Source organism: Lontra canadensis, unplaced genomic scaffold (genome assembly GCF_010015895.1).
Source record: "Lontra canadensis isolate GAN:19392208 unplaced genomic scaffold, GSC_riverotter_1.0 scaffold935, whole genome shotgun sequence".
Classification (NCBI taxonomy): domain Eukaryota; kingdom Metazoa; phylum Chordata; class Mammalia; order Carnivora; family Mustelidae; genus Lontra; species Lontra canadensis.
Genome location: NW_022631919.1, coordinates 406 through 15,252, shown reverse-complemented (window position 1 = coordinate 15,252; position 14,847 = coordinate 406). Strand labels below are relative to the sequence as shown.

Genomic DNA, 14,847 nt, shown 5'->3' with positions numbered 1-14,847 from the left:
TCTCTGCCTGCCTTTCTGCCTAGTTGTGATTTCTCTCTGTCAAATAAATAAATAAAATATATATATAAAAAAAAGATGGGATTATCTTTATAAATGTCCGTCAAATCAGGCTACTGGTACTGTTCTGCTCAAACCCTCCAGTGATCCCCCATTTTATTCCAAGCAGAAACAAAGTTTCTCCAATAGCTTACAATGGCCCCCAACTTCTCTGACTTCATCTCCTACTACTTTCCCCTCTGCTCACCACTTCTTGCTGTTCCTCAGCATCCACGCATGCATCATCCCTAGGTCCTCTGCAATAGAAAGCATTCTCTCTGGGTGTGGGAAGAGAAGCATTCTCCAGCTGGGCGAGAGAAGTGTTCTCTCTGCCCAAGACCTCTATCCTACACAGACCTCCCAGCCATTTTGCTGAATCTCTCTCCCCCTTCCAGGCTTTGCTCAACTCTTACTTTCTTTCTTTCTTTTTTTTTTTTTTTTAAGATTTTATTTATTTATTTGACAGACAGAGATCACAGAGAAGTAGGCAGAGAGAGAAGAGGAAGCAGGCTCCCCGCTGCGCAGAGAGCCCGATGTGGGGCTCGATCCCAGGACCCTGGGATCATGACCTGAGCTGAAGGCAGAGGCTTTAACCCACTGAGCCACCCAGGCACCCCTCAACTCTTACTTTCTTAATGAGGCTAATCTTGGCTGCCTTAATACTGTAAGCTCCTGCTCTCCCTCACTCTAGTACCCTAAATCCCCTTAACCAGCAATTTTTCCCTTTATATTGCAAGTATTCCATGTATTGCCTTCCATCAAACTATACGACCTGATGATTTATATGTATATGATTTATATGATGTGTATTTTTTTATTGTCTGCTGTCCCTTGCTTGGATATAAACTCCTCAAGGGCCTGCATCATTGTGTTTTGTATGCTGATGTACTCTAACCGCTGTAACAGTGCCTGGCACTTAGTAATGCACCAGAAATGGGTTGAAGAAATGTATGAATATGCTTGCAAATATTGACATTGTTTTAAGTCTGCTTCTTCTTTTTAGTGGATATGGGGAAACAGCATCCCTTCAAACTTTGCACATTACACGTACTCAGTAAATTATTTATTAAGTGAATGATTTACCTTTTTGTTGGACACAAATAGTTTAGTAATAAATGCGCCCGGGCAAAATGCCAGAGATACCTTGAATAGCTCAGAGTGATACTCCAGTAAAAACCAGACTAGTTGTTCTGTCCATACTTTTTTTTTTTTAAAGATTTTATTTATTTGACAGAGAGAGAGACATCAAGAGAGAGAATACAAGCAGGGGGAGTGGGAGAGGGAGAAACAGGCTTCCCGCTGAGCAGGGAGCCCCATGTGGGGCTCTATTCCAGGACCCTGGGATCATGACCTGAGCTGAAGACAGACGCTTAATGACTGAGACACCCAGGCAACCCCTGCCCATACTTTCAATAATGATCTCATTTGCAAAACTGCTTTGATTTGACAAGAGTTTTCAGGATCACTGTTTTGTTATCACACTGTAAACAGAAAGATTAACCTTAGCTTAAATGATTTTTTTTTTTACAAAAGACCAGAAAATCATTAAACAGTTATTGAAAATTTTTCCCCGTTTTTTTAACTTGTGGGTGTTAGGTTCTGATGCAAGAGTTATAAAGGTAAGTAGCCCTCATGATTCTTCTCTAACATTGCGCAGTAACAATCCTAGATACAGTTATGCTGTTTCAAGTGCTTCTATTCTTTTCCCATTTTCTGTAACATGGGTTACAAAAAAATGGAGATTGTAATACTTGGTAGTCAGTTATAACACTATGATGCTGTATTTGGTTTGTGGATTCTTTTTTACAGGAAGAAGGTTTTATGGTGAAATATTTCAAACACACAGGAAACTATTTTTATAATTCTATAGGGTACCTGGGTGGCTTAGTACGTTGAGGGACTGACTCTTGGTTTTGGCTCAGGTCATGATCTCATGGGTCATGGGATCAAGCCCCCTGCCCAACTCCAGCTAGGCGAGAAGTCTGCTTGAGAGTCTTTCCCTCTTCTTCTCTCTTTCCCTCTGCCCACCCACCCTCTCCCATCTCCCTCCCCCTACCCCCACACACTCTCTCTCTAATAAAAAATGAATAAATCTTTATAATTCTATGTGGAAAGCACATGCATAATTACATCCAGCATTATCAAATAGTATTTTATTTTTAACATGAAATTATATGGCTACTTACATAGCTAAAAAAGTGACATAATGTATGTCACTCAGTTTTTATTTTTGTAAAAGATCGCCAAGTTAATACATCAGAAATTAATATTTCCAGATACCTCAGCTCTCTAATGCTATACTATATTAAAATATGTTTCTTACAATGCCCCTGTGATAAAGTTACCTTAGATCTAATGTCCTATACTACATTAGTTACATTTGATAGTACAATTTACATGGCAGGTAACATTAGTGTTGTGAAAAAAGACTTCATCAAGTACTTTGACACCACTGAAGAAAAATATTAAAATGTAATACTCAGTTTATTAAATGTTCTGCCATTTTTTAAGTAAGCTCTACATCCAATGTAGGGCTTGAATTTATGACCTTGAGATCAAGATTCATATGCACCACTGACTGAGCCAACCAGGTTCCCCATGAAACTTGTATCTTTAAAATTAGGGGTAACTGGGTGGTGCAGTCAGTTAAGGGTCTGACTCTTGATTTCAGGGTCATGAGACTGAGCATGTCGTCCCTCTCCCTCTGCTCCTTTCCACACCCCTACTCTCTCTCTTTATAAAATAAATAAATAAAATATTTTAAAATATTATTATACCGGGGCGCCTGGGTGCCTCAGTGGGTTAAGACACTGCCTTCGGCTTGGGTCATGGTCTCAGGGTCCAGGGATCGAGCCCCATGTCAGGCTCTCTGCTCAGCAGAGAGCCTGCTTCCCCCTCTGTTTCTGCCTGCCTCTCTGCCTACTTGTGATCTCTCTTTGTCAAATAAATTTTAAAAATCTTTAAAAAATAAAATATTATTATACAAAAAAAACTAAGGTTTAAATATCTTCTTTTACCTAGAAGTTCAATAATTCCTGACTGAATATCAGAATACTCATCAGTTAATAGGCAATCTCTCTCTTGATTATAGTATTTTATTATGACATCAAAGAGTATCTTCAGTATACTCAGTCTGTCTTTCCTTTTGGTACTAACTGCTGATTAACTGTAACTATAACTGGTCAGGAAAGTATCCAGACATTTAAATGATGCATTAATAAACCAGTTGTCCACCCCAGATTAAAAACAAAAACAAATAGATAGTTAACATTTCCATTAACTACCTAAAAACTGATAAAATCTAATAAAGTCTAGCTTATATTTAACCAAATCTAAAGAGACTAATTTTGAGAGACACAGTGAGAGAGGGAACACAATCGGGGGAGTGGGAGAGGGAGAAGCTGGCCTTCTGCCAAGCAGGGTGGGGCTTGATCCCAGGACTCTGGGATCATGACCTGAGACGAAGGTAGATACTTAATGACTGAGACATCCAGGTGCACCTCATTTATATTTTTCTTAAGTAGGCTGCATGCCCAGCATGGAGCCAAACATGGGGCTTGAACTCATAACCCTGAGATCAAGAGTTGGCTGCTTAACTGACTGAGCCACCCAGATGCTCCTGACCTAGCTTTGAAAGCCAACAATAGGTTAATTCCAAATATAAAAAACTGCTGCTCAAGCTTAAGAGTTATTGTACACATCCAAGAGAATATAAGATTACTAATTATAATTTTATTCAAGTGGCACAGATAACTGTATTTCTTACTTTTAAATTAAAATACAGTATTAGGTTAATCTTAACTTGGGTTTTTGGTCATTTCTTTTAAGAGTTAATGAAATTTTTCATTATCCTAATCATGAGATCATAATTAATATATTGTTTTTCCTTTAAGTCAAACAAAATTATAAAAGTAGTAGCTATTGTAAATCTCTTGCAGACCTCCCAACCTGGTAGCCTATGCATTAAATTTGGACCATAGCTATGGGTTGTTTGGTTACAAAGTATTTTGAATAAAATTAACTTATATAAAAATGACAGATTTCTTGTAAAATTCTGGGTTTCAAGCTTTCTTGTAAAAAAATCACAAGATCTCATAAAACACTGGGCTTGAATTCAAATGCCTAACCACAGACGGTATGAATTATTGGGTACTCTCTTCGGGTTGGCATGTCATTTCCAGTTAACCATAAACCCTACCACTCCGTTGTACCCCAAACAGTATGGCAGGGTCTCAGTTACCATTTTCTTGATACTGTCCTATTGGTTTTGCTGTAGTTTTCCCTGCATATATTTCCATTTCTGTGTTAAGTGGGAAAAGGAAAAATAGCCTGAGAGGGCCATACATTTCAAGCAAAACAATAATGTATGTATCTTTACATGATTGATAATTAAGTACTCCCTTGATCTCTGATCTGTCTGCCTCCTAAAGGCATCTCACTTTGCTATCTTTGAGTTAATGACCAAAAATAAATCAAATTAGCTGTCTTTTAGTGAAAACTTGGTATCATAAATAGCCTCTAATCAATTAGTCCACATTTGTTAGTACTAATCTTTTGGCATAGCACTGAACAGGTGTTAGAAAAAAATACATAAAAACTAGTGGACTTTCAGCAGCCATACCCTAAATAAGGAGGCTGACATAGCCACATATGAAATGGGCAAAGGCAAATTTTATGAAATCACTGAGAAACACAAGTAGATATATTATAAATAAGTCCAAAACTGGAAAAAAGGGTATTCTGCAAGAGCATCAAGGCAGAACATTAGCTTATTCAACAAATATTTATTGAGACCTAGTTTGTTCTTGGCACTGTTCTTGGTGCCAGACATATAATGGTAACCCAAACAGGCAAAAATCCTTACCTTAACAGAGCTTATATTCTAGGGGAGGGGGACGGGAGGCAATAAACAGAGAAACAAACAAACAAGAAGTGAAATATGTAGTGTGTTTGTTAGTGATAAGTTTTATGGAAAGAAACTGAGCAGAGAAGAAGAGAAGCAGTGCAAGATGGGTTAGTATTGCAATTTTAATCCTTTTTAAAAAAATATTACATTTATTTGAGAGTGCACGTGCTCAAGAGAGGAAGAGAACATGAGCAGGAGAAGGGGCAGAGGAAGAGGGAGAAGCAAATTCCCCAGTAAACAGGGAGTCTGATGTGGGACTCAATGCCAGGACTCTGAGATCATTAACTGAGCTGAAGGCAAACGCTTAACCAACTGAGCCACCCAAGTGCTCCAGTATTATAATTTTAAACTATCATTGGGAGGATGGTATTTAAACAAGGATCTGAAGGAGACAGAGCAGAGAAATGTGCATGTCTAGAACATAGTAACCCAATGCAGAGATGATAAACAGAATAGCTAGTTCTGTGTAGAGAAATCAGCTCAAGATAGATTTTTTAAAAAGATTTATTTACTTGAGAGAGATAGAGAGTGGGAAGAGGAGCAGACAGAGAGGGAGAAGACAAGCAGACTCCCCACTGAGCGCAGAGCCTAACACAGGGTTAGATCCCAAGACCCTGAAATCATAACCTGAGCCAAAATCAAGAGCTGACCACTTAACCAACTGAACCACCCAGGCCCCCCAAACTCAAGATGGATATGTGGTGACACATACCATCATTATTGTTACCTTTATGGAGCACTTCATACTCAGTGATCTTTGTGCTGAGTGGAGGATACAAGCGGGGGGGGTAGACTCTGCATTTGATGAATGTACAACCTATCCAGTATTTAGGATAGATTATATACACATGTACATATGTGCATATATATATATATGTATATACATATATATGTACAGGATGTATATATGAAAAGAAAATCTTCAGTGAGGAGACTGTACTTACGTCATTTATCCATTAAATGTTTACACTTACCAACAGCTAAGTGTTGTGCCATTCAATGGGGATACAATGATGAACAAGAAAAGGACTGTCCCTAAGTACCTCACACTCTAGTGGGAATAAAGACAAGTAAGTAAACAGGCAATTTCATTAAGTGTGCAAATGTTTTGGTAGGAGGAGTACAGTGTGTTCAGTATGTTCCCACTGAGGAAACCTTTGTCCAAACATTCTGGAAGTCGAGTAAAACGTATTAACAATGGAGTTGCTCTAGCCGGTATCGACATTGCTGAGACCTACCCCCACAGAAATGAGGGAGAGGTTGTATTCTGCACCCTAACATTTCTAAAACAATACACACATATATTTTTGAAATATTAGTCATGATATTATTAGTAAAAAACCAAATAACTGTAAAAAGCAAACAAGTCTCAGCAAAGGTGCACCTTAACTCTTCGTACCAAACAAATGCAAATTTGCAATGAAGCCAGCAGTGATCACGCTACTTTACCACGGCGAGCAGAGTTTTCAACTCAAGTGAAGTAGTTTTTTAGTTATTTGGAGATTAAGAAATGGCTTTTCTCAAAAATAGAGGAACTGATATTTCTATTTCTTGGATGAAATTTATATAGGTGTGCTGCCAATTGCATACCTTTAGCCAGCCTTTTTTTTTTTTTTTTTTAGTATGTTCTACACTCCACATGGAGCTTGAACTTACAAACCCAAGATCAAAAGATTTATTTATTTATTTAGGGCTTTTATTTATTCATTTGAGAGAGAGAGAGAGAGGGAGTGAGAACAGGAGCGGGGGCGGGAGGGAAGGTCAGAGGGAGAGAGAAGCAGACTTCCCACTGAGCAGGGTGCACAAGTGGGGGAGAGGGCTCTATCCAAAGACCCCAGGATCATGACCTGAGCTAAAGGCAGATGCTTAACCAACTGAGCCACCCAGAGGCCCCAAGAGTCACATATTCTCATCAATGATAGTCAAATTATGGAAAAAGCCCAAATGTACATTGACCGATGAATGCATAAAGAAGAGGTGGTATACATATGTAATGGAATATTACTCAGCCTTCAAAAGAATGAAATCTTGCCATTTGCAACAGTGTGGATGGAGCTAAAAGTACTATGCTAAGTGAGATGAGTCAGAGAAAGACATATACCATATGGTTTCACTCATATGTGAAATTTAAGAAACAAAACAGATGAACATGGGGGAAAGAAAAAAGAGAGAGGTAAATCATAAGAGAGATTCTTAACTACAGAGAACAAACAGGATTTCTGGAGGGAAGGTGGGTGGGGTATGGGCTAAATGTGTGATGGATGTTAAGAAGGGCACTTGTGAGCACTGGGTGTTATATGTAAGTGTTGAAACACTAAATTCTTCTCTGAAACTAATATACTACATGTTAACTAATTAGAATTTAAATAAAAACTTGAAACATTTAAAAAGAAAAAGGGTCACATGCTCTACCAGCTGAGCCAGCCCGGACCTCTAACCAGCCATGTTTTGTCAAAGAGAAAGTGGCTTAAATTGTCTTGTTGGCCAGCTAATTATTTAATTTTATAAAATCAGCTAGTGCCTGTATTATTTTATTCCTAATTTTATGTCTGTTAATATGTCTGCTGGGGTTGTTTTATGCTAGAAGATCACGAAAAAAAATCAGATTTCAGTGGATATTTGAATGCTTCACATTCAATAATAACATTTTAAAAGTACATCAGAATGCCAGCTTTCCTTTCCTACTATGTTTTATGTATTTATTTATCCTTCTGAGTCTCAGTTTTCCTGAAATCATAATTTCAGTTTATGTCTGATTTGTTAGCAATGAGAGAAACTTCCAAATGTACTTTCTCCAGAAAATTTTGGTTTGAACATTTTTCTTCTAAGCAAGTGAATTTTTTTTGCATTAAATACATGAGCAATCAGTGAATTTTCAAGTTAGTTCTCTTTTGCAAACCTTTTTACAGAGACAAAACCCAGAAAACCCCCCAAACTATGAGATTTAAAAGGCTTTTGAAGATAAAAGGATTTCTTCTTAGTAACCTATGAAAAACTCCATTGCAAACTATGCTTTTGTTAGAAAGAACAACTAAAATAATTTTTGTGTTTCTCTATTCCGAAGGCTGACACATTCAGTTGGAGCAAAGAGCAAACATACACCAAACACATTTCAATCATTCTCATGTCATAAGTTAGCAACACTTTGCTGCAACAATAATGATAAAACACTGATAAAAGTATGGAAATCTATGTCTGAATCTGATGACATTAGTTAAATGTGGAAACTTGGCAAATTATCTAATTTCTCTAAGTCTGTTCCCTTATCTATAAAATTATCAGTCTAAACTAAAGCAGTGGTTCCCAGACTTGGATGATTTTTGTTTTAACATAAAAACTCTCTTTTTTCTTTTTACAAAGCTTAATAGTTCATTCTTTTATGACTTAATGTTTAAAATTTCTGGCTAAATGCAGTAGTATTTAATCTGCATATATCTTTCTTAATTTCATCTAACATTTTCTGTTAATTCTATCACCCATAAAAGAGTATATAAAAACATATGTACCATTTAAAGTATTTTGTGGGGGGTGCTGGGTGGCTCAGTTGGTTGAGCATCTGACTCTTGGTTTTGGCTCAGGTTGTGACCTCAGAGTCATGGGATTGAGTGGGCTCCGCACTTAGTGCCAAATCTGCTTGAGATTCTCTCCCTTTCCACCTGCCCTTCCCACCACTTGTTCTCTTTTTCTATTTATTTTAAAATAAATAAAACCTTAATAAAAAAAAGATGTTTGGGAGATAAGATATCAGGGAGGGGAGAGATCTAGAACCTGATTCTCCTCTGTAGGAAATTAATAGATGTATCTAAAACAAAAGATCATGAGATGGCATTATAAGCATGCTATTTAGAAATAGGAGATACAAGTTGTAGATGGATGTCTCTGGGGAGGAGGAAATGAGAGGAGAAGGGTAGGGAACTCCTAATTTTTGTTAATAAAACATGTAGGACTATTTGAATGCTTCACATTCAATAATAACATTTTAAAAGTACATCAGAATGCCAGCTTTCCTTTCCTACTATGTTTTATGTATTTATTTATCCTTCTGAGTCTCAGTTTCCTCAAGTATAAAATGGGAGTTTTAATCCTTACTTTAGAGGCCTATTGTTAATCATACATACAAAATGCATAACAGATTGCTTAGCAAGGGAAAGACCCGATAATTGGAAACTATTTTTTAATTGACATATTTACTGATAAATTACAGCCATCTTTAGTTAGGAATTTTTAGAGATACCCTACATCTTCAAAGGGAAATGATGGGACAACTTGTTTTTTATGTGTAGTAGATAAGAATCACTTTTGTTTGGCTCCTCTTCCTCTGAGTGTCCACTAGTCTTCCTCAGAGTTCTCTTTTAGTCCCACTTCTCTTTTATTGTCCCCCTTTTGGGCACCTTGTCTTTCCCTTAGGACACTTCTCTTAATTATTGTTATATTTTGCTCCTCCAAGGTGCAAATCATTCTTGTCTTGCTTCTGTAATGATTTGACCAAATGCAATAAAAGATGTAACCATTCATGAATTATGTATGCATCCCTCTTAACTGCCCTGGGCATGGGGCTCTTCTTTCCACCTTTAGTGGCAACATAAGGAGAAAACCACAAGTAGATGAAGTAAATAAAGTGTAGCAACAGGTTGCTTAGTTTGTCCTGAAAGGTAAAGGGTAGGGAGAAGTTTGGGAAGGGTTTATACAATGGAAAAAGGATATGCTTGTAGAAGATGGTCTTGGATTATATATAGTGAGGACTGGTAGTGAGTTTAAATGTCTTTTTTCTGGTAGTATGGATTCAACACTTCAGTTAATCTGATCACAGTCATTATAAAAAAATAAATGTTACTGAATCTATGTTGGCTCACCTGTCTTGTCTGATAAAATTGCTATGTAGAAGGAAACTCTAATAAAGGAGTAGATAATCAATACACCAAACACACTACTTTTATCATATTTGAAAAGTCAATTCTTGGAGACAGTAAAGTTGGTTACCAGCAGTTATGGGGAAGGGAAAAATGAATAAGTGAAGCAGAGAGGAATTTTAGGGCAATGAAACCATTCTGTGTGATTCTATAATGGTGGATACATGTCATTACATATTTGTAATATATAATATATAACACAAAGAGTGAACACTAATGTAAACTATAGGGTTTGGATAATAATGATGTATCAAAATAGGCTCACAGATTGTAACAAGTATATCATTTTGGTACAGGATGTTGATACCTATGGGGGCAGGGGATACATGGGGACTCTATTTTCCACTCAATTTTTTTGTGAACCTAAAACTGTTCTAAAAAATAAGGTAATTAAAAAATCAGTTCTTCCTTACAAAGTTCTGGAAAAAATAATGAAAACTGAAATTACCTTCTTTTGAAAGTGAGAGAACAGTTTTGTCAAATATGATATTTGAAGGTAAAGCCATATTCCCACTCATTGTATGAATAAGTTCCTTTATTCTTTCCTCACTAATCTCTTGTGCTAGAGGATTTGAAATCATTTCATTTCCCGGTCTGTTAAGAAAGCATATGTGGATTTTTCTATTCTATTCTATTCTATTCTATTCTATTCTATTCTCTATTCTATTCTCTATATTATATGTGGGATCAGAATTTCAAATATACATTTTAACTTATTAAAAGTTATTTAGACATTCCCTATTTCCACAGTGGATTTCAGGGAGCTTACAATAAAAAAACGCCAGTAATAATTTGTTAGATAATAGAATGTCACCAAGAGAGGACAAATTAGGATTGTAAATAAATAAAATATACTAATTCTAAAGTTAACATGATTACTATGAAGTAATAGAAAATTTTTACTCTTAGTTTCCAGATAATCTCGGCTCTTTTTACTTTGGCTAAGTCACTTTTCAAAATTATAAAGCTTATAACTCATCAAAGAAGATACAAATTTTCCTTGTAATTCTGAAAATATTATGTGGTAATGTCTTCCATAGAGGTTTTAGAGCAAACACAGACATGGGTTAATTTTCACGTGGCTTTTCTTTTACTGGCTTCTGAATAAATCTGAAAGCATGACGTTTAAGTTGAGCTCATCAAAGTCAGTTCTGTCCGAGCCTAAACACAATATATTACAGTATATTGGCTGATACTAACCTTAAAGATTCCTTCACTTTTATTTCATCAGTTAACCCATTCGCAGAATCCTTTTCTTCTTTGGCAAAAAATATAAGATGATTTATTGCCTAGACATCTGTAGAGACTACTGTTTGAATTTTCAAATTCTAGTTCCTTTTCATTTTCCAATAGCTTCATTCCTACTGGTTCAAATACTTTATGATTCATTAGAATGTGCAAAGACAAACTCCTTTTTTTTTTTTAAAGATTTTATTTATTTATTTGAGAAAGAGACAGTGAGAGAGACCATGAGCGAGGAGAAGGTCAGAGGGAGAAGCAGACTCCCCATGGAGCTGGGAGCCCGATGTGGGACTCGATCCCGGGACCCCGGGATCATGACCTGAGCCGAAGGCAGTCGTCCAACCAACTGAGCCACCCAGGCGTCCCAAGACAAACTCCTTTAAGAAGAGAGGTGTCATTACACTACTTAGGCACATATTTTGCATAAAATGACTTAATACGACATCAACAGGAACAGAACCAGTAAAACAGTGTTTGTATGTTCATAAATGATGTCTCCTTTTCATTTCCACTTGAGTCTGATGGGCGTGAATAATACCATCCCATAGCTGAGTAGATTGAAAAGGACCAGAGCATCCTGAAAAGAAAAAAATTAAACATCTTTCTTACAAATTTAGATTACACAAAAATATGTAAGTTTCCCAGTTTTGACAACCTTATGCTTTTATAGGGCATATCTGCTGCCAGCACCTCTTTTCTTTTCCTCCCATCTTATGTAAACCATAATCTATTTACTAAGACTGCACCATGTCTGCCAACAAAAAACAGAGTAAACCCAGGAACTTGCTTCACTGGTATGGAATATATTATTGTGTGAATTTATATACCCTTAGTGTTTCATGATTAACTGCTAGCTACACTTAGTCTTGAAGAATATTATTTTAGGGCATATTTAAAAGAAATGCACATACACATTAGAGTCTTGATTATTAGAGCTGTGGCTTTATGAGGCTCTTTGCTTTTTCTTTCTTCATTTTGCCTTTCTTGACCAATGGCAAGTTCTTCATGAAAGAGATCTAGGCCAAGGAGCTGGACAAAATGAATCAATTTATCTGCCAGTTGTTCTGTAAGAAAAAAGGTTGTGAGGAATAATGAAAACCTGAAAACAATAAACCTGGGAGTACATTTATATAAATTATGTCATTGCTCTCCTGTGGAATATTAAACAGCTAATTTGGAAGAATGAAATTTAGAGTGTGGAAGGATTTCATTAAGTAGGAAAAACGAAACAAAAATGAAAGCAAGTAGAAAATGTGTATACTATCATCTTAGTTACATAAAAATGAATTCCTGAATTACACACAAATATATGTAAATAAATAGAAAGGTCTAGAAGACTAACCTTCAAACAATTAAGCTTTGTTCACTTTTTATTATATATATTTGTGAACTTTTAAATAATATACATACATACATTTTCAATTAATTGGAGACAGTAAAATTTTTTCATTGAGATATTTATAATTCACATGTCACAAATTTACCTTTGTTTTTTAGATTATTTCTTTTAAAGATTTTATTTATTTGAGAGAGAGAGAGGGAGAGGGAGTGAGAGAGCATGAGCAGTGGGGAGAGAGAGAAGCAGGCTCCCGCAGAGCAAGGAGTCCAAGGTGGGGCTGGATCCCAGGGCCCTAGGGTCATGACCTGAGCTGAGGGCAGCTGCTTAACTAATTGAGCCACCATGAGATCCCTATTTTAAAATTATTATTATTTTTTCGTAGGCTCTATGCCCAAGGTGGGGCGTGTGAATTCATGACCCCATGATCAAGAGTCACCTGCTCTGACAACCAGTCACACTGGAATTCACCCTTTTAAAATGTAGAATTCAATGGTTTTTTAGTACATTCACAAAGTTGTGCAACCATCACTATTATTTAATTTCAGATCATTTCATCACTTCAAAAAGAAAGCCATACATTAAGGAGTCACTCCTCATTTCTTCTTTACCCCAGTGAATTTTTAATTAAACAATTTTAAGAATAAGGAAATAAGTTGAAACATCTAGACTGCTGTTTCTAGGTCTTTTGTTAGAATCCAAGAATTAAAGCTCTCTCCTTCTTTGACTGGAAACAGGATGCCCAATATTCCATAATATTCTGATGTTTATGATAAAATGACATAAATAAAAGCCCCGTCACCTTCAAATGTCTTCCGTTACAGAAACTGTCAGTCTGTTTATCCTTGAAATAATAGCCCAATACCCTGTGGGTACTGTGGAGACAGGAGTAAGGGGTAGAGGGTGAGGAGTGAAAAGCGAGGAATTCGATGGGTGAAGGAGTGATGGGCGAGTAGGTAAGAGGGTAGGGCGGAGTGGGTGGAAAAGGCTATGGTGGGTGCAGACAAGGGTGGACCATCTGTCTCTCTAACCTTCATTAAACAAGCAGGCTGGGTTAAGGACATAGTTCTCATGCTTGCCACCTTGTACTTTAACCCTTGTCGTTCTAAGTAAAGCCTGCTGACCTGTAGCAGCGTTGGCGTTATCTGGGCACTTACTAGAAATGCAGAGTATCAGAACCGATTCCTGAATCCAAACTGCATTTTAACAAAGTCCTCCGATGATTCGTGTGCATATTAATGTTTGTGAAGCACTGCATCCCTGGACACCCCAGGGAGCGTAGCTCGAGAAAAAGAGTAGTGATTCTTCACCCAGGACCAGAGAGGGCAGGTGGGCTGGGAAAGGGACGGCCCTCGGGAGTCAGGTCCAAACCACCCGCTCCTCTCAGCTGCCCTTCCCTTCAGTACGCATTTGGTTACGATCTATAGGGCTCTCTGTCCTCCTTTTCCGACAGAAGGTACCGCTAGGGCTCACGAAACTCCTCTCGCTCGGTCATGGCCCGGGAACCCCTCTCCAGCTGGCCAGGCTACGAAACCGCAGGGTCGAAAGAACCGCCACTAGCTCTCGCGCTCCGGCTCCTCCCCCGGCGTGTAACCCCGCCCCTGAGTACTGGGTTGGGGCGGGGCCTATATTCACTAGGCCCCGCCCCTTCCGAACCTGTCGGAAGTGACGTCATGCCCTGGCCGGCCGGTCTTTCGGTCTTCTTCCCCCTCCCGTACTCTCCTTCCCCAGTCCCTCCCCTCCCCTCCCCTTTCCCTCCTCCGGCTTCAGCCTTTGAGGCCGCACCGGTGGTGGAGGAGGTTATGGAGTAAGCCGGCGGCCACGGCCACACTCTGAGGCTGAACAGGAGCCTCCAGGAAGCGTTTGGGGGGGCGGGGGAAACGAGCCCCAGCACCGCCCCTCCGGGGAAAGAAGGGAAGAGGTGAGTGACCGCCCACGGGCACCGGGCGATCTCCTTCACCTGCTACACTCCCTCCTGGGCTCTTAAGGCTAGCGAGGAGGGAATAGGGAAAGACCCGCGCCCTGGGTAGGCCTTCCCAAGGCCCATAGAGCTGGTGACTGTTGCCTGGTGACGGGCCTGCGGGGTGCGGGCCGGGACGGTGGGCTCCTTCGCCAAGCCGGACTGGGGGAGCGGCGAGCTCCAGGGAGGAGATCCGAGAGGCCCGAGTCCCCCGAAGAGGCCTGGAGGCGACGGGAGACCAGGGCCGGAGTCATCTGCGGGAGGAGAGCCCCTCTCTCAGGCCTGGAGCTCGGGTTTCCGCGGTGGCGATCTTGGTTCCCTTTTGGGAAATTGGACACTGCTCCGCGACTGGGTGAACACAGCTCCAGTCAGTTCTGAGGTCTGCACCTGATTACCTGGGTTACCGAACAGCGAGCGCCCTACAGCCAGGCTTCCTTTTCAGACAGTAGCTGTAGTT

At 38.9% G+C, this 14,847-nt stretch overlaps 1 protein-coding gene across 1 annotated transcript; it reads right to left on the bottom strand.

The window, feature by feature from the left end:
- Positions 1–1,711: 1,711 nt before the first annotated feature.
- LOC116863343 (DEP domain-containing protein 4-like) lies at positions 1,712–11,241 on the bottom strand. The gene is made up of 4 exons (XM_032850814.1): positions 11,089–11,241; positions 10,301–10,478; positions 3,054–3,191; positions 1,712–1,749 (listed from the first exon to the last, which is right to left on the bottom strand). The coding sequence occupies exons 1-4, from the start codon at positions 11,239–11,241 to the stop codon at positions 1,712–1,714; spliced, it is 507 nt and encodes a 168-aa protein (XP_032706705.1).
- Positions 11,242–14,847: the final 3,606 nt, after the last annotated feature.